Source organism: Apodemus sylvaticus, chromosome 23 (genome assembly GCF_947179515.1).
Source record: "Apodemus sylvaticus chromosome 23, mApoSyl1.1, whole genome shotgun sequence".
In the NCBI taxonomy this organism is placed as follows: Eukaryota; Metazoa; Chordata; class Mammalia; order Rodentia; family Muridae; genus Apodemus; species Apodemus sylvaticus.
This window is the reverse complement of record NC_067494.1, coordinates 21,114,392-21,134,998: the sequence shown is the minus strand read 5'-3', so window position 1 is coordinate 21,134,998 and position 20,607 is coordinate 21,114,392. Positions and strand designations below refer to the sequence as shown.

General features: G+C 40.5%; 2 protein-coding genes across 8 annotated transcripts in view; one reads left to right on the top strand and one right to left on the bottom strand.

The window, feature by feature from the left end:
• The window catches only part of Reps1 (RALBP1 associated Eps domain containing 1), a 67,198-nt gene extending 66,655 nt beyond the window's left edge, over positions 1-543 (top strand). For all 6 annotated transcript variants that reach the window (XM_052169405.1, XM_052169408.1, XM_052169404.1 and 3 more), the window contains one exon: positions 272-543. In XM_052169405.1, the coding sequence (XP_052025365.1) occupies positions 272-340 (69 nt within the window). In that variant the 3' untranslated portion in view covers positions 341-543. The remainder of the gene's footprint in view (positions 1-271) is intronic.
• Positions 544-3,540: 2,997 nt separating this feature from the next.
• The window catches only part of Ect2l (epithelial cell transforming 2 like), a 76,426-nt gene continuing 59,359 nt past the window's right edge, over positions 3,541-20,607 (bottom strand). For both annotated transcript variants that reach the window (XM_052170028.1, XM_052170029.1), the window contains 6 exons: positions 19,457-19,530; positions 19,206-19,362; positions 18,317-18,382; positions 11,397-11,485; positions 5,555-5,727; positions 3,541-4,042 (listed from right to left, as the gene is read on the bottom strand). In XM_052170028.1, coding sequence (XP_052025988.1) covers positions 3,918-4,042; positions 5,555-5,727; positions 11,397-11,485; positions 18,317-18,382; positions 19,206-19,362; positions 19,457-19,530 — 684 coding nt within the window. In that variant the 3' untranslated portion in view covers positions 3,541-3,917. The remainder of the gene's footprint in view (positions 4,043-5,554; positions 5,728-11,396; positions 11,486-18,316; positions 18,383-19,205; positions 19,363-19,456; positions 19,531-20,607) is intronic.

Below are 20,607 nucleotides of genomic sequence, written 5' to 3'. Positions count from 1 at the left end.
CCATCCACTACAATGACTTGCTTTGGTAACAATTAACCTAAAAGCATTTTATTACCTAGTTCTGTCAGCAAACTGACTTTGAATTAGTAGGATCATGCTTTCCTATTATGAATATACAATTTGCCTTTCTAAAGTAAAATATATCTCTTTTTTTTAATCTTTTAAATTCTAATCACTCTTTCTCTTGACAAATACAGTTGTTATTGTGAAGCAGAACTAGTGTTTCACTTCTGTCTACTTGAAGTGTAACTGGACTTTGCATCTTTTCCAGGATGTTCTGGAGGAGAGAATTTCCCTGGAGGTTCAGCTGGAACAGCTGCGACCGTTCTCTCACCTCTAAGCCAACCGCCGTGAACTGTGAACGCGCCCGTTCGTAAGCAGTGTGGGTTTAGAGCCTATTTGGAAACCCAAACATTCAGCTCACTGCTTAATTGAACATTAAATTTTATGATTTGTTTTACCCTATATGTTCACCATTGTATTTAAGTATCTTTTATTTTTTAATTTCAATAAAAGGGTCAGGAAGACTTTCTCTGGAGAATACATTGTGTTTGTTGGCGTGCCTCAACCTTCCTGTGCCGGGACATCAGAGGGCAGTAGTACTGGCCCCTCGTATTTGTGTGATAAAACTACACTATGACTGGATTTAGAGAATGGGCTTCTCATCAAGCAAAAACTCAGAAATCTTTGCAGTTTGGAAAATAATACTAAACTGCCAGCATCTCTCTATATACAGCATCTGTACTCTATAAAGAGTTTTAAGATAGCTCCCTACTCAGTGTTTGATTTGGGAGCCTGATACAGTTTCTCAAAAGCTACTTCCCTTTCTTCCTCAGAGCCTTAGCCACCATTCTCAGGAATCATGAAATACTAGAAAACGGTTTCACATGACAACTCAGGGTCAGGGTTTATGCTGTTCTTCACCAGTTTCACCAGTGACAGGTGAATTCAGCAGGAATGGTAAAAGCTTATAAATTATGAAGATAGGTCTTTCTTCATTGTCCCCTCAGTGTAAAAGAAAATGATAAAGCCATTACATAAGGAGTGCAAAGAGCCCTTTGAAAACACTACTGCTTTTTGCATGACCAAGGCGCCAACTCTACTCAAGTTTTCCCGTGGTTGGGGGCCCACTTCGGTTGGTGAATGCTTGTCTTGCAAGTAAGAGGATCTGAGTTTAATTCACAGACCCCAGTTTGTGGCTTTTAAAGCCAGGCATGTTGGTGTGCTTGTAATCCCAGCGCTAGGAGGTTAGACAGACAGGTCCCTCTGGTTCTCTGGCCAGTGAAAGACCAACCTAGTCTTTATTTAAAATAATAATAATCATAATTTAGAAGACTCCTGAGGAATGACATCTAGGACTGTCCTGACTTGTATATACACTGCTGCAAGCAACGCTAAGGCTTCACAGGTAGCATTTTCAAGTAAAGGTTTTTAAACTTCTGAGGGTTTCAGGTCACGTGGGAACTGGTTACTTCAGATTTCTATGTTACCATTAACGATATTGTCACTCTTCCATATAGGTAGGTTTTGCTACTAAAGAAAGCCTTTGGGAGTGTGTCCTCCCCATCAGGACACTGCACTGTCTCTGGATTAGTTTTATAGCATATAATAGGTACATTTAGGTAATATTAATTTGCATTTATTGCTAACTACCAAACAGATGATCTTCTGAGTGGTTATTTTATAAATCTTAAACTTTTAAAGAACCATTATAGCAGAATCAGAAGTGTAATTTTTGCATTGATAAGAAAATACAATAATTAATTTCTATATATTTTAGTAAATTCTAAGAACTAGAAATATCGTCAGTATTCAAATGTATTTAAGTGTCCTGAGTTCACACTTCTACATTCTACCAATGGATTTAATGTACTTAAGTGTCCTGAGTTCACACTCTACCAATGGATTTAATAACACATGAAACAAACAGGAACCAACAACCTAATCCCAGTTATACATTATAGCTTTCACCGGTCACTTAACTAGACAAAAATTTCATTTTTACTCAGCTAAGTTTCATTACAGGCACATATTATTTTGATAGATTTCCATTTTTTTTATTTACTTGATTATTTATTTTTGAGACAGGGTCTCTTTTACCCATTGCTCTCCTGGAATTTTATGTAACCAAGCTGCATCAAACTCTAGAGACATTCCTGCCTCTGCATCCAGAGTGCTGGGATTAAAGGCATATATTACTAAGCCCAGGTACTTCTTTTAGTTTTTGAGATTATGATACAATTATATCATTTTTCTCTTCCCTTTCCTTTTTCCAAACCCCTCCTGGCTCTATTTCAAAATCATGGTCTCTCTTTATTCATTATTGTTATATACATGTATTATATATACATACATACATACATACATACATACATACATACATACATACATACAATCAAATTCCTAAATACGTAAGTACAGCCTGCTCACTCTGTAGATGTTATTTGTGTGCATGTTTTCAGGTCTGACCATTCAGCATTGGATAAGCAGTGGTGTTCTCTTCCCTGGGGAAGTTATTTCTCCCACTCTCAGCCCTCCCTGCTTGTTATAGTTCTTTGTGTACGATTGACTGGCAGTTCTATTATAGCTATCCTCTGTCAGCTCATGTTTAAGTGAGACTTTACAGCTGTAGCTTCTCACATTACTAGGAGACACAATCTCACAGAAAATGCCCAGATCCTTTGGCTGTTAGAACCCCATCCCCTATAATGTTCCCTTAGCCTTAGGTTCTGGTATTGCTTTGTAGAGAAATCCATTGGGACTGGATTCCACTTTTTGATTAGTTGTATTTTTGAGCACTGAATCCATCTGTTGCAAAGAAAAGGTTCCTTGTTGAGGAATAAGGACCATACTTATCTGTGACTATAAGCACAAACTAGGTTTCCAGGACCAGGCATGCTCGCTCGCGCTCGCTCGCGCTCGCTCTCTCTCTCTCTCTCTCTCTCTCTCTCTCTCTCTCTGTGTGTGTGTGTGTGTGTGTGTGTGTGTGTGTACACATGCTGCTGCTGCCTTCTTAGGCTTACCATGCCAAGCCACCTCCTGTGTCTCATAGACATGACAGCTAGGTAGGGACTGTCGGTTGCCTCCCTCCTCTGGAAGCTTGTGTGGAACTTTCTGGTACTGTGAAAGCTAGTCCTCTGGGAGGGGGCATTCGGGTCCATTCCATTTCAGGAGTTTCTGGGCCCTGAATCTAAAGTGGAATGATTTCCATTAATTTTTACAGATTATTTATTTTGATTTGTATGTGTGCTGTTTGGCCTGTATGTATCTCTGCACTGCATTTGCAAAAAGAGAGTCCCAGTTGTGCCGGGACTGGAGGTCCAGGTTGTCATCTGTCATGCGGGTTTTGGAACTGAATCTGGGTCCTCGGTTAAGAACAATTATAGAAAACAAAATCCAGAAAACTTTTTAATACTTTAACATGACATATTCTAATGCTTTTTAAAGAGTACAGTCACATTAAGGATCTATTTGACAAGTGCTTGAGAAAACTGCCATTTATATTTTGTAGGCATATCCTTAAAATCAGTAACTGTTCCATGAAAATGCTTATTAGTGAATCTCCAATTCAAGTATTTTTCTTTATCCTGCTTATTACTCATTTGTTAAAAACCTACACAGTGTGTTTCTTCTTGTTACTAATCATGTCAAATTGTTTTAAATAATGCTCATGAGCTACCAGTAGTTACCAAAAGCTGTGGTTCAGAATTTTAGACTCCTTGTTTTTATACATTGATTTTATCGATTAATCATACATTATAAAAGTTGGAAGGAACCTTACAGACTTTGTCCAAGCTCTCCCATGCCGTCATCACCCAGGATGACGTCATCTGTGTGCTTCTCACTAGATGTTCTGAAGCAGAAAATATACATTATCTGACTTTCCAAGGACCCTCTTGTCTTTTTTCACTGCAGTCTTACTTCATACTGCTTCTGATTGCATGTTGGAGTGCTGACAACCAAAGGAATTTATCATCTGACACCTCAGTAGCACAGATCCATTCGCGCTGTGAGCCTCGAAGAATAAATGCATTCTCTATGTCTGTGAAAACATTTGAGATACATTAAATTTTTTCTTCTGTTAAAAGTATACAAGTATTCCACTGGAGCTACACTAATGTTTCATCTTTGCCGACAATCAAGAAAGCTTTTTAAATTCAAACTTAACTACCCAATCTTAGAATTTATTTTTTAAAAAGTCTTCGATTAAGAATTCAAAATTAGTACAAATATAATCTATAAGCTTGTCTTCAAAACAAGAAAAAAATCTTTATAATTCTATCAATTATTTTAAAATATGAAGCCCCTTAATCTCTTGTTTCAGTCCATCTAGAAAGAACTGGAATCAGTAAAAAATCTTACTGGTGGCCGTAGAGAAGCGAAGCACTCAACCTGCATCACCTTGATATGAATGACTCAGCCAACTGTGGTCTTAGCTGAATGCCCTTGAAAACACAGCTGATGATCTCAGTGGGAGAGAAACTAGAAAGGCAACACGTTTCCTATCCTAGCCATACCCCATAGTTGAGATGCACCCCATTCTAGGAGCGAGAGTCATGAGTCAAAAAATAAGGTCTTATTCCTGCTTTAAGCTGAGGTCCCGTCTGCACACAGGCAGAGCCAGTGCAATGGGAAATACTACTCCCAGTTACCTGTCCTAACAAATGCAGGAAAGAGACATAGGTCCAGTTAAGGTTGAGAGATAGAGAAGTTACAGTATGGAACAGTAAAGAGAAGCACAACATGTATGAGTTGAGGTCTTTTATGACATAATCCTACTGAGGTTGTAAAGGAATGTTTAGTTACTAAATGCTTTTCAAATGCTGGCTCCTCCATAGAGGAACTAACTAAATGCCAGTTTAAAGAAGAAAAGGACAATCAAGTCTGGAATAACTACCTAATCCTAGTAGAATGGAAAATGATACATAAAGGACCTGGGACTGTAGCTCAGGGTGTGTGAAGCTATAGATTCAATCTCCAATATTGCTAGTAATGGGTGGGTGGGTGGATGGATGGATAGATAGATAGATAGATAGATAGATAGATAGATAGATAGATAGATAGATAGATAGATAGATACCTACATGAAATAGTGTCTTAAGCCTGTAGCATCTTCAGACAAGTTTAAGACAGTCTGACAGAACCCCTCATAATGATGTGGCCTTTGCCTACCTCAGACTAAAAGCTGCTTTTCCATTATCTGATGTGTGTGTGTCTGGTAATGCCAACTTTTCTTTCTTCAGAGGCAAGTTAATGAAATCCCAGTATTGATAATTATTTACAAACTGGAAAGTTTCTGGCCTTTCCCCTACTTAGATATTTTTATAGTTAAGGAGTTTGGTATAAGATAGCTTTTCTCAGCCAGGCGGTGGTGGTGCACGCCTGTAATCCCAGCACTCTGGGAGGCAGAGGCAGGTGGATTTCTGAGTTCGAGGCCAGCCTGGTCTACAGAGTGAGTTCCAGGACAGCCAGGGCTATACAGAGAAACCCTGTGTCGGGGAAGAGGGGTGGGGGGAGGGGGGAGATAGCTTTTCTCATGAAAGAAAATACATACATTTGGAGTCTGGAATGTCGTCTATAAGGATCCTGGGAAGGGCCACTGATGCAGTGAACTGGTAAGTTGTTTTAGAAATCTTTTCAAATGGAGTATGAGATGTACTCCGACTGGTAACAAGGAGTACGTCATTGAAGAGGAAGAGGCTGAGGTCTTGGGTCTGTTCGTAGAGCCTGTCAGAGTGGAGAAGGGAACTATTTTCATGGATATGCGCCATGTCAAACAGTTAACCATCTTTAAATTAATATGCCTATGATTCCACTATAGACCTTTTATATAGTTCATGGAATCCTTGGTAAAGTGATCTTGTGTCTCACAGACCAATAACAGAGGCCATCAAGGTACCTGATATAGTTATTTGATCTCATCCATTAGACAAGTATTTAATAATGTGTAAAACATGAATATTGAGTGCTGAAAGGTGGCTCGGGTTAAGAGCTCTTGTTGCTGTAGCAGAGAACCAAGGTTCAATTCCAAGCACCCAGATGGTTAACAGCCATTGTAACCCCAGTCCTAAGGGACCCAGTGCCTTCTGACCTCTGTGGGTCACCGAGCACACACATGGTATACGCAATGCAGGCAAAACACACAGGAAAGAATAAATGCACCTTCTTTTGAACATTGAATGTTCCCTCCTTTATTAAATGCATTTTTCACGACTATATTTTTATAACTTTTGTCAGGCTTGGTGTTTTGTGCAAATATATTTAAGAGACCAGAGAACAATACAGTTTTGCTTTGTTTCACTTCGGGGCGACAGGTTGGGAAATACAGGAGAACTGGTATGGTTGGAAGCATCCTTAAGTAGAAACCTAGGGAAGGCAGTATTTACTAGTTGGAAACATATTTCAAATTCCATCTGAAAGAAATTGAAAGGGAGGTAGCTTTATCCACACGGAAAGTTAATAGTTCTTTGTTTTCATTGAAGTTGCTAAAAATGGTCAGCTCTAGGCAAAGAGCAAACTTCGGCGTGCTTAGGAAACCAAATGTTGGTGCTTAGGTCTTGCTTTGGGTGTGCAGGTAAATAGAGACATAGTGATCATCAACCAGTAGAGTCAGCTCTTACAGTAAACATTTCCTTGTCTCTGGTTATGATTTATGCTGGTGTGAGTGGGTTGCTTCATATTTACTTACAGTTGTGTGTGTGTGTGTGTGTGTGTGTGTGTGTGTGTGTGAGGGGGGGGGGAGACAAGCTTTAGAAAAGTTGATGCGTTACTCTGAGAATGATGAGGCAGAACTCGGAAGGATGAGAAAAGGAAGCCAGAAAGGGTAAATGATCAACCCCTTGTGAGAAAAGGCTGCTTTCCCTGGGTAAAGAATTCTACCATGTTTCCCAGAGGATGGAAAAATTTTTGCCACATAACTGATTTAAAAAAAAAAAGAAGCAATTACTTTGTCCTAAGTTTAAGTTTAGGAAAAAATGTTTAAAATGTTTACATTTAGAAATTTAAAAAAAATAATAATTGTTTTATAACGGGAAGTAAGCTTAGAGGGTGCTGTGAAGCCTTGACACTTGCCTTGGCAGTGAATGCTCAGCTTTCCCCTAAAAATATGCACAATGGTGAGGGTAGAGAGGTCTTACCCCACAGAGATCCAACTCTAGAGAGGGGGGTTATTTTTCCCCAATATTATGTGGTAGGTATTTGTATGTCTGCAAATAATAACTCTGCAAAACGGGGCAGAGCTGCTATAGTGTAAGTTCATAACTGGTTCAGAAAAACTGTTGATTGCTGCATTAGCTAGCCCAACAGACAGGGAAGCATGTCCTATGAACACATAACCCTCAGAAATCCTGAATCCACACTTTGGAATAAACAGGCATTTGCAGGCAATCTGTGAGCAGACTCAAGTCCAATCTGCACAAGCACTAAGAGTGCTATCGCAGGGGGCAGTCCCTAGACTAGGAGTCAGTTCCTAACCATATTCCAGTGCCCATGAGAAAGCTGAGTAGATTCCCCCGCCCCCCATGCAAAGTTACCCTGTTAAATGACAACATGACTTTTGGGGGAAGGCCAAGAGGAAAGTATCCTTTTTTAGTAGGTAGTAGAGCCTTCTTTGAGATCTAGGAATTGAGTAGCATCTTTTTATTGGTCAAGGTCAACTTACATTTGCCAGTACTACAGAGCTCTGCTTCTGAATTGTGAACAAGATCACAAAGAAACAAAAATGAAGCTTAAAAATTAACACTTAGCCAGGCGTGTAACTCATACCTGTAACCTCACCATATTAGGAGGTAGAGACAGGAAGATCCAGAGTTTAAGGCAGTCTCAGGGCAGTTCTTGGCCTCAATGGTAAATTTGAGGCCAGCCTGGCATGTGAGACCTTCTCTGGTAAATAAATAGATAAATAGATAATAAAGACCAAAAATTGGTACTTCTGAGAAAATCGTAATGCAAAATGCAAGGTATATAATAAAAACAACGTAGCTCGCAGTGGTGGTTCATGCCTTTATTCCCAGCACTTGGGAAACAAAGGCAGGCAGTTCTGAGTTCCAGGTATTACAGTCGACCTAGGGAGTGCCCAACTAACCAGGATTATACACTGAATCCAAATCTCAAAACTACATACCCAAAACTGTATTCTGTGTTCCCAGTAGAGCAAAGACTGCAAATTTCCTGGTTCTTAGAATGACCGTGCCTTGATCTCTGTCCCAGAGCACACTGTTTCATTGAGGACACAAACCTTTCCTCACCCTGCGACAGCACTTACTAACTTGCTTGGTTACTACTGCCATGTTGCTGCACATGAGGCCTTGGAGATTCCAGGCCAGAACCTAGTAGTTCCACAACTGTGAGCAACTCTCGTTGATGGTTTGTTTTCTGTGTTTGAGATAAGGTCTGCTGTTGTAGCCCAGGCTGATCATTCATCGCCTTCCTGCCTCAGCCTTGCCAGCAGAGATGGCGTGTACACTACAGCCTGGCTTCAGACAACTCTCCACTCCCCCTCCCTGCTCACCAAGTGGTTGTAGTTAAATGTATCAAGTAAACCATAAGGTCTTACAGCACTGCATAAATACAAGCAGGGCAGATATGCTGTACATGAAAATGTCTGATAGATATGAGAATGGCTTTGTTGGGGTTAAAATGGCAGGGTTGCAGGATAAACATGGTATGATATCTTTCAAAATATGCCTTTAATCCCAGCACGCAGGAGGCATAGGCAAGGGGATTTCTGTGAGTTTGCTTGATTTACATAGTTCCGGAACAAGCAGAGCTACACAGTGAGACTCTCTGTGGTGGTTTGTATATGCTTGACCCAGGGAGTGGCACTATTAGGAGGTGTGGCCTTGTTGGAATAGGTGTGTCACTATGGACATGGGCTTTAATACCATCATCCTAGCTGCCTGGAAGCCAGTCTTCTCCTAGTTGCCTTCGGAACAAGAGGTGGAACTCGCAGCTCCTCTAGCCCTGAATCTGCCTGGGCACTGCTTTGCTCTCACCTTGATGATAATGGACTGAACCTTTGAACCTGTAAGCCAGCCCCGATTAACTGAACACAATTAACTGTTGTCCTTTAGAAGACTTGCCTTGGCCATGGTGTCTGTTCATACCAGTAAAACCCTAACTAAGACAGCCTGTCTAAGGAAAATAATAGTAACAATTTAGTGTTATCCTCAAACAGTCATGTATTCTGATCTCTTATCCAAATACTAAATTAAGTCTACGTTCTAATAATTGAGAAGTCCAGTTTCCAGTTTCCAGTTGCCGTGTGAAGAGCTCGGCACGCCTGCCTCTGCTCCCGAGTGCTGGAATCAAAGGCCTTTGCCACCTCCTGGCACTACTGGCTTGTTGTTTATTTGTTTGTTTTATTTGTGTGTTTGTTTGTTTTGGAGTCTTTAAGACTGGACATAGTGACAAACGTATACCCCACAGAGACAGCTACATATTAGTACATTTTTTTAACGGTTGAGTTTTCCAGAACTGTTGACAGCGAACCACAAGTCCAGAAAGCTGCAAAAACAGAGTAAGCAAGCCTACACATTCTATTAGAAACTCCAAAGATCAACAAAAATCTAGAAGAACAAGGATAAAAACTGCATTGGACTTCTCTTCAAAACCAACCAAGCAGAGAGAGGGGGCGGAAGGGAGGGAGTGGAGAGAGGGGGAGGAGGAAGAGGGAGAGAGAGAGAAAGGTGGGGAAATATGGAGTTAAAATGTTGAAAGAAACAAAAACTCGTCAACTTAAAATTCCATAGCCAGCCACGTTTTCTTCAGACAATTTCTCAAGCTACAATTAAGGGAACGCACTGCCAGTAGTTGCATGAAGAAATAAAGACTGTTCAAGAAGCAATATATAAAGATTGAATAATTCCAGCCTGAAGCAGCTAGCATGTCTCCTGCCATGCCTGGGTGTTTAGAACTGTAGACTTAGAAGTCAGCTTCTTTCTGCCACTAAAGCACTTATCGGTTGCTGCCGACCCAAACCAATGCAACAAAACCCAAAGTGCTAAGTCAATGAGGCAAAAGATGCTCTTGCTGGGATTTGACTTTCTGTTTATACTAATTTGCTTCTTTGAAGGGAGGGGCTGGGCGGTGGTGGCGCATGCCTTTAATCCCAGCACTTGGGAGGCAGAGGCAGGCGGATTCGTGGCCAGCCTGGTTTATAGAGTGAGTTCCAGGACAGCCAGGGCTACACAGAGAAACCCTGTCTTGGGGGGTGGGGGGAAATGAAGGGAGGGATGTGGGGGTCAGAGGAAAACTCACGGAGGATTTCTCCTTGCACTGTCAGTTCTGGGGATCAAACTCAGGTCTTCTCATGGCCTTTGATGTTCATTCTAGGGCTACCAAGATAAGTGTGGAAGTGAAAGAGGTTACCCATCTACCACACTGCCCTGGATGGAGCCTTTAGATGTTTGCTGAAAGTATCATTGAAATAAAAGAGATACCTTTCCATTTGGTTGCTATTTGTTGAGTAATTTATCCTTGCTCTCAATGCTGAAAACATTGATCATTTTCTAAAGCAGAAGTCAGAAAACTATGGTGCATCACTTGTTTTATAAATAAAGTTTTATTGGCACATAGCCATAGTTGTTTGTTTCTATATTAGTACTGTTAATGAGTACAGTAGCCTTGCTACAACAGGAAAGGTCACTGCCACACACCTTATTTGGCCCACTCTAAATATTTGCTCCTTGAACCTTTATAGAAAAACTTGTCCATTCTTGTTCTTCGATGGCAACAAAGACTAATTTATGGGCCTTGGCATCTATCCATCTGTTCTTACACATCTCTGAGCATTATCCAAAATAGATATAGTAAAGTCATTTTCAGTGCTAACTTGAACAGTTACTTAAGGATAATAAGATGATCCTCTTGCTTTGGGCAGAATATTGGTATGAGTTCCCACAATACTTGGATCTGATCTCATTAGGAAACTAGGTCGACCTTGAGAGAGTGTACTGTGAAGTTTAGGGTCTTGGCCGACACTGTTTTCTCTCATTCCCCCAAGGAGCCATCTGGCATGCAAGCAAGATGGTAACCTGCTGTGTGTCACTTAGGGCACTAGTTCTCCATTTTCCTAACACTGTGACCTCTAAGTACAGTTCTTCACGTTGTGGTGGCCCCAACCATAGAAGTCTTCCATGGCTACTTCAAAACTAATTTTGCCACTGTTATGAATCATAATGTAAATATCTATTATGTGATCCCTATGGGGGTTGAGGCCTACAGGTTGAGACCCACTGACCTAGAGGCATATGTGTGTAACTGTGATTCAGTACAAAGGTTCTCTTGACTGCACCAAGGTCTAACATGGTGCTGAATCTCACGGTTGAGCAATGAACAAGACTCCATTGACTGCCTCCAAGGTGCTCACAGCTTTGGTATGGATAACAGCTGCTCACCTTAAAGAGAAATCAATTTTCTCATCACAGCAGTGAAGTTGAACTACATCTTGGATCCGAATCAGGTATCTGTTTGCTTCTGATAAAGTCTATGAAGTAAAAAATAGGATGTATGATTATTTGAAATGCTACTAGTACAGAACTGTTCTTCATCCCAGAGCATAGAGATGTTGACTACAACTTCGGGCAGTTGTAGAAAAGTCAACAAACCAAACTGACAATAGAAAACAGTTTTTGAGGCTGTCCAGTTTTTTTAAAGCTATTGAAATATTTTGTTTGTGTATGCTTTCCTAGTATGGAAAACAAAGTTTCGAACAGTCAAGAAAACAAAAAGTGGTCTGGAGAGATAGTTCAGCAGTTAAGAGAACTTGCTGCTATTCCAGAGGACCCAGGTTTAATTCCCAGTATTCACAGGGCAGCTCACAATCGTCTGTAACTCCAGATCCAGGGCATCCAACACCCTCTCCCAGACATACATGCACATAAAATAAATTGTTTAAAAAGAGAGAAAAAGAAACTAAACAGTAAGGTTAAGAAGAAGGCACCGCATTGCCCTGCCCATGGGGGTGCCTTCTGAGGATGCAGAACTGCAGCTCTGTGAGTGAGTTCTAAGAACCATTCTTTTGCAGTCCAAACGTCCACACTTCCCTTTCCTTACCAAGACATGAAGATAGAAATTATGACAAAATTCCCCACTGGACCAAATAAAAGTATTACCAACAATTAACACTTTCATTCATCATCTATACAAAACTTCTGCTGAATGGCAGACACCAGAAAACGAGTCAAAGCTCACACGTAGTGGAGCTCAAAGTCTGAATAGATGGGTGTAGTGCTATCTGACAGGGCTGTCCATGGGTCTAGAGAACACCAAGGAAAAGCCAGCTCCCAGCTGGAGACCAGGAAAACTTAACAGAAGGGGAAATGATTGACTTCATTTTTAAAATGTGTGTATGTGTGTGTGATACAAAGGCCAAAAAAGGACAACCGGTGTTCTATCACTCTGCCTTATTCCCTTCAGACAAAATCTTTCAATAGACCTGGAGAGCCAGGCTGCCAGCCAGCTAGTCCTAGCAATTACCTTAGATCCTTAGATTCTTAGAATTCCTCACAGCACTGGAGTTACAGGTGTCTGCCTCTGGCCATGCCTGGCTTTTTATGTGAGTCCTGAAGACTTGAACTCAAGTTCTCCCGCTTTTGTAGCAAGAGCTCTTATCCACTGAGACATTTCCATAGACTCCTGACCTAATTTTTCAAGGTTAATAGTACTTACCCAGTGAGGCAGGAAAGGAAGACAAATTCATAGACGATAGCATATTTTCAAAGAACAGATAGCAAGAGGAGACATTATTAAAGAATGGAGGGTGGACATGTATGGTAGAAGCCTTAGGAAATAGAGGAGACAGAAAGATAAAAGCAGGAAATAGAGGAGACAGAAAGATAAAAGCAATCAGATGAGTATACAGAAGGGACAGAGATAACAGTTTCCAAGCATTGTGGACATTGCCAGTGGCTGAATCAAGTATGCTGAACCAAGGACTTTATCCGTCAGACAGAGATCACATAGAACATGTAACTGGGCCACATGTGGTAGACCCCTGCCAGTTCTGCCACAGGGGAGGCCAGATTTCCTGATACTTTCTAGAGAAGCAGCAGTGCACAGGACATTCAGTAAGAACCACCCCCACCTCTGAAGGCCCTGAGCCACTGGCTGGGACTCACTACCTAGCAACCACCAAAACCCTCTGTACCTCCAGATTAGCACTCTCCTTCCGTCCCTTCTACCCCTCCTTCCTCCTCTGCCACCACCTGTCCAGAGACTATGAAAGCTAGAAAATCCTGGGCAGAGATATCATACAGACCCTAAGTGAACATAAATGTCAGCCCAGGCTTCTATACCCAGAAAAACTCTCAATTACCATAGATGAAGAAAACAAGACATTCCATGACAAAAGCAAATTTACACAATATCTCTCCACAAATCCAGCTCTACAAAGGATAATGGATGGAAAATACCAATACAAGGCAGGAAATGACACCCTAGAAAAGGCAATAAAGTAATCTTTCAACAAACCCAAAAGAAGATAGTTACACAAACAGAATTTCACCTTTAACTAAGAAGATAACAGTAAGCAACAACCACTTTTCCTTAATATCTCTTAACATCAATGGTCTTAATTCCCCAATAAAAAGACATAGACTAACTGGATGCATAACAGGACCCAACATTTTGCTGCCTTTAAGAAACCCACCTCACCAGGCAGTGGTGGTGCACACCTTTAATACCAGCACTTGGGAGGCAGAGGCAGGCAGATTTCTGAGTTTGACGCCAGCCTGGTCTACAGATTGAGTGCCAGGACAGCCTGGGCTACACAGAGAAACCCTGTCTCGGGGAAAAAAAAAAAAAGAAAAGAAAAAAGAAAAGAAAGAAAGAAAGGAAGGAAGGAAGGAAGGAAGGAAGGAAGGAAGGAAGCAAGCAAGCAAGAAAGAAAGAAAGAAAGAAAGAAAGAAAGAAAGAAAGAAAGAAAGAAAGAAAGAAAGAAAGAAAAAGAAAGGAAGAAAGAAAGAAAGAAAGAAAGCAAGCAAGCAAGCAAGAAAGAAAGAAAGAAAGAAAGAAAGAAAGAAAGAAAAAGAAAGGAAGAAAGAAAGAAAGAAAGAAAGAAAGAAAGAAAGAAAGAAAGAAAGAAAGGAAGGAAGGAAGGAAGGAAGGAAGAAAGAGAAAGAAAGAAAAAGAAAAAGAAACCCACCTCAGTGACAAAGGCAGTCACTACTTAAGAGTCAAAGATTGGAAAATAATTTTTCAAGTAACCCATTCCCAAGAAACAAGCTGGAGTGGCCATTCTTATATTGGATAAAATTGACTTTCAACCAAAAGTTGTCAAAAAAGATAAGGAGGGACACTTCATACTGGCCAAAGGAAAAGTCTACCAAGATGAACTCTCAGTTCTGAACATCTATGCTCCGAACACAAGGGCACCTGCATTCATAAAAGAAACCTTAATAAAGCTCAAATCACACATTGTACCCACACACAATAATAGTGGGAGAATTAAACACCCCACTCTCAACAAAGGACAAATCATGGAAACAGAAACTAAACAGAGGCACAGTGAAACTAACTGAAATTATGGACCAAATGGATCTAACAGATATTTATAGAACATTCCATCCTAAAGCAAAAGAATATACCTTCTTCTTGGCACCTAATGGCAACTTCTCCAAATTGACCATATAGTAGGTCACAAAACAGGCCTCAACAGATACAGAAATATTGAAATTATTCCATGCACCTTATCAGATCACCACAGCCTAAGGCTGGTCTTAAGTTCAAACAAAAACCATGGAAAACACACATACACATAGACTTTGAACAATACTCTTCTCAACAATAGCTTGGTTAAGGAAGAAATAAAGAAATTAAAGACTTTTTAGAATTTAATGAAAATGAAGACACACCATACCAAAACTTATGGAACACATTGAAAGCAGTGCTAAGAGGAAAATTGATAGCTCCAAGTGCCTCCAAAAAGAGGATGGAGAGAGCTTACACTAACCACTTGACAGTGCACATGAAAGCTCTAGAACCAAAAGAAGCAAATATACCCAAGAGGAGGAAATTATCAAACTCAGGGCTGAAATCAACCAAATAGAAACAAAAAGAACTATAAAAAGAATCAACAAAACCAGGACCTGGTTCTTCGAGAAAATCAACAAGATAGATAAATCCTTGGCAAGATTAACCAAAGGGTAAAGAGGCATTACCCAAATTAATAAAACCAGAAATGAAAAGGGAGACATAACAACAGAAACTGTGGAAATTTAATAAAATCATCAGATCCTACTACAAGAGCTTATACCACGATCAGGTAGGCTTTATCCCAGGGATGCAAGGATGGTTCAATATATGGAAATCCATCAATGTAATCCACTACATAAACTCAAGGGAAAAAAACACAAGGTCATTTCATCAGATGCTGAAAAGGCTTTTGACAAAATCTAGCATCCCTTCATGATCAAAGTCTTGGAGAGATGGAGAATCCAAGGCCCATTCCTAAACATAGTAAAAGCAATATTCTGCAAACTGGTAGCCAACATCAAATTAAATGGAAAGAAACTTGAAGAAGCAATCCCACTAAAATTGGGGACCAGACAAGGCTGCCCACTCACTCCCTATCTATTCAGTATAGTACTTGAAGTCCTAGCCAGAGCAATCAGACAACAAAAGGAGGTCAAAGGGATACAAATTGGAAAGGAAGAAGTCAAAATATCACTATTTGCAGATGATATGGTCATATACTTAAGCAACCCCAAAACTTGTACCAGAGAACTCCTAAAGCTGATAAACAACTTCAGCAAAGTGACTGTATATAAAATTAACCCAAACAAATCAGTATCCTTCCTCTATTCAAAGGATAAACAAGCTGAGAAACATACTAGGGAAATGACACCCTTCACAATAGTCACGAATAACATTACATACCTTAGTGTGACTCTAAGGAAGCAAGTGAAAGATCTGTATGACAAGAACTTCAAGCCTCTGAAGAAAGAAATCGAAGATCTCAGAAGATGGAAAGATCTCCCATGCTCATGGATTGGCAGGATTAATATAGTAAAAATGGCCATCTTGCAGAAAGCAATCTACAGATTAATATTCATAGACCTAGGAAGAGCAATTCTCAAATTCATTTGGAATAACAAAAAAACAAGGATGGCAAAAACTATTCTCCACAACAAAAGATCTCCTGGGGGAATCACCATCCCTGACCTCAAAGCTCTACTACAGAGCAACAGTGATAAAAACTGTTTGGTATTGGTTTGGAGATAGGCAGGAAGATCAATGGAATAGAATTGAAGACCCAGAAAAGAACCCACACACCTATAGTCACTTGATATTTGACAAAGGAGCTAAAAACATCCAGTGGAAAAAAGATAGCATTTTTAACAAATGATGCTGGATCAACTGGAGGTCTGCATGCAGAAAAACAGAAGAATGCAAATCCACCCATTCTTATCTCCTTGTACAAAGCTCAAGTCCAAGTAGATCAAGTCCTCCACATAAAACCAGACACACTGAAGCTTATAGAGGAGAAAGTTGGGAAGATTCTTGAACACATGGGCACAGGGGAAAATTTCATGAATAGAACACCAATGGTTTATGCTCTAAGAACAAGAATCGACAAATGGGACCTCATAAAACTGCAATGTTTCTGTAAGGCAAAGGACACTGTCAATAGGAAAAAAAGGTAACCAACAAATTGGGAAAAGGTTTTTACCAATACTACATCCGATAGAGAGCTAATATCCAATGTATACAAAGAACTCAAGAAGTTAGACTACAGAGAGTCAAATAACCCTATTAAAAATTGGGTACAGAGCTAAACAGGGAATTCTCAACTGAGGAAACTCAAATGGCTCTGAAGTACCTAAAGAAATGTTCAACATCCTTAGTTATCAGGGAAATGTAAATACAACACTTAGATTCCACCTCACACTGGTGAGAATGGCTAAGATGAAAAACTCAGGGGACAGCAGATGCTGGAGAGGATGTGGGGGAAAGAGGAACACTTCTCCATTGTTGGTGGGTTTGCAAGCTGGTAAAACCACTCTGGAAATCAGTTTGGCAGTTCCTCAGAAAATTAGACATAGTACTACTTGCAGACCCAGCTATACAACTCCTGGGCATATACCCAGAAGATGTTCCTACATGTAATAAGGACACATGCTCCACTGTGTTCATAGCTGCCTTATTTATAATAGCCAGAATCTGGAAGGAATCCAGATGTCCCTCAGCAGAGGAGTGGATACAGAAATTGTGGTATATATACACAATAGACTACTATCCAGATATTAAAAACAATGAATTCATGAAATTCTTAGGCAAATGGTTGGAACTAGAAAGTGTCATTCTGAGCGAGGTAACCCAATCACAAAAGAACGCATATGGTATGCACTCACTGATAAGTGGATGTTAGCCCAAAAGCTCAAAATAAACAAGTTACAATTCACAGACCACAAGAAGCTCAAGAAGGGGGACTGAAGTGGGGGTACTTTGGTTCCTCTGAGAAAGGGAACAAAATACTCACAGGGGCAATAAAGGAGACAAAGTGTGGAGCAGAGACTGAAGGAAAGACCATGCAGAGACTGCCCTACCTGGGGATTCATCCTATAAACAGTCACCAAACCCCGACACTATTATGGACGACAAGAAGTGCATACCAAAAGGAGCATGTCATGGTTGTCTCTGGAGGCCTTGTCAGCCTTCCACATACAGAGGCAGATGCTAGCAGCCAACCATTGGACTAGGCTTGGGGGTCCCTTGAACTTCTGAGTTCGAGGCCAGCCTGGTCTACCGAGTGAGTTCCAGGACAGCCAGGGCTATACAGAGAAACCCCAAGCTGATGGAAGAGTTAGAGGGCCAAAAATGTGGCAGAGGAAGGCCTTGTTGGGCATCAGTGAGAGGAGTGGCCCTTGGTCAGGTGAAGGCTCAATAGATGCCCCAACAAAGGGAAATCAAGGGGGTTGGGGGTGGGAATGGATTGGGTAGAGGGGCATATACTTGGTGGCAGGGGGTCGGAGGAGGGGTTGGGGGTTTCCGGAGAGGGGGGAAACTGAAATGTAAATGAAGATTATATTCATTAAAAAAAGAAGAAGAAGAACATGTAACTGGATGCTTAACTCAAAGGGAGTCATGACAACAAAGGATCTACAGCCTTGGAAAATCCCAACCATGGGCTAGGGCCTAGCCCAGCACATTTTCTAATAATGCATACAGCAGGGATAGGTTACAAGAAAGCCTGTAGTTCTTAGCAGTAATGGGTGTCTCATAAATTTAGCTGCCTCAGAATCTGTGTGTCTCTTTTTGCTAGTGACAAGGTTACACTCCAGATCGTGAGATGCAGCTAGAGTATCGGCGCACATACCGGGCAGCCCCAGATGAGTGTCTGTATGTCGGATAGCTGCTCTCTCATTTTGAAGTTTTCTTTTATCTAGAAAACAAGGTTATTTTAGGCAAAAAATCATGACATTTTTATTAATATTTTGTGGCACCTGGCAAAGGACTTGGCACTTGACTAACAATATCAATTTTCTAGGCCAGTGTTTTAAAAAAGACAAATAACAAGGCTGTTCAGAAGAAAGGCACTTTTAGAGTATGATGTGCTGTTAATATTCAGCCTGCACAGTATATCCAGAATAATTATCAGTGCTGTACTTACTGAGTTAGGAAAGCACCTTGATATCTTAAAAAAAAAAAATGAAAAAAGAAAAAAAAAAGAACTTAGAAGCAAAAGACTTTACTTTTTTTCTTTTGGTTATAAACACAAATCAAAATTTTACACTTTCATACTAGAAAGTGGTTCTGAGGATGTGACTTAGTTGACAAAGGGCTTGACCAGTGTACACAAAAAAACCTGGGTTCAAATCCAAGGACCATATTACCCAGGAATACTGGCAAATATCTGTAATTCCAGCACTCCAGAAATGAGGGAGACAGGAAGATCAGAAACTCAAGGAGGTTCTTGGCTATATATCAAGTTCAAGTTAATCTGGGACACATTAAAAATCTGGGGGTGATGCGGGAGGGGGGTTCTGTGACTGTACAGTCATCTGAAAACATTGCTTCCCATGGTTTGGCTTGGAATAGATGCCCTTTATGTTCAAAATTGTGAAACAGGACTATAGATTTACCTTTAAAAGGGTGAAAGATTGAAGCAAAGACTACCACAGCAAAGAGGGCATCTCAGGGTCTTCCAGTGAGAACACCACAAAAGCATGGACATTGAAGGGTTCACGTGTATGTCAGCAGCCCACCTGATCTATGTAGCCTTTATATTTTTTGATTTGATCAATTGCAGTGGTCAGGTCTTCACGGTCCACATGTCCTGCAGGAGTATGGAGTCTCAACGCATAGAGAAGATGAAGATATTCTTCAAATCTCCGGGATGGGTATAGAAGAAGATCCGGCAGACTGTATAGGGCATAAGGAATGGTGCCCTGATTGTTACCTGGAGGCCACAGAAGCCCTGTTTTTGAGTGCCCATCTGATATCCCTAGGAACTCACCTCAGCATTTTGGTAACAATGGTTTTATCATGCCTCTTCAAGAACGCTCTAAACGCAGGTGTCATTTCTCTGCACTAAAGGTGAGAATTACATTGTCAAACTTTGCTCTGTGACACAGTCATAAAACCTTGTGTTCCACCAGCAGCAAGGAGCAATCTATAGAGTAGTCAATGCAAGAAGGTAACATCTCCGTCTAATCTAAGTTTCAATACTATTCATGTGTTCTAATATATTAATTCTTGTATTTTAATTATACCACAGATGTAACCATATCCATCAACTTAATCAATAGAGGGGAGTTGTAAGAGATTTATAATTAAGGTGGGGTTAGATTAGAACTAGAATAAATTGAGTAGATGACCTTGTCAGGTTACCTAAGTTTCTCATCTGGAAAATGGGTGGAAGACTAAATTCATAGTGTGGGACAGAATCCCGCCCATACAGTGGCTGCCATGCAATAAATCCTGGGTCATTTCTGTAAGAGTTTGACTATCACTGATATTCACCTTTAATTCTTTGGTCATTCATGTTGGTTAGAGTGATATTACAAAAGTATTCCACTCTATTTAATATCTGTTTCAAATGTACTCCATCATCACCACTGGTATACCTGTGAAATTATGTGCTACTACTCTGTATGCACAGGTCTAAAAAATGTCAATGTTGCTTATGTCTGAGTCAGAGATTTGCTGATCTCAAGCTCCAAGAACATTTCAGAATAAGGCCATTTATACCTGTGAACAATTAGAGGGTTTAAGAAGATTTCTTTGTGTTGATAATAATACTAACTACTACAGCTAAACGTATTGAATAGCTGTATGTGCTCACTATACTAATGAAGTAGGTACCAGTATTTACCATAGCTATAAAACTTTTGCCACCAGTTTGTTTCTGATAATACTCTTTTCTCTAGTTCTTGTCCTCAAGGTCAAGGGTCATAATCAAGTTGTCCATTGAGCCCCCGTATTGTAGTAACAGAGAGAATTCTGAGCTTACGATCTTGCTTCAACTTCCTTTTTCAGTGCCCTGTCAATGTCACATGGCATGACACTGTCATCCACCTGGCTGGGGTGAGTGAAAATTTGGCAGTGGATAGCTGGAGCTCAACTATTAGTTCCTGAGTGTCCACCACCATATTAGCCCCTATGTCA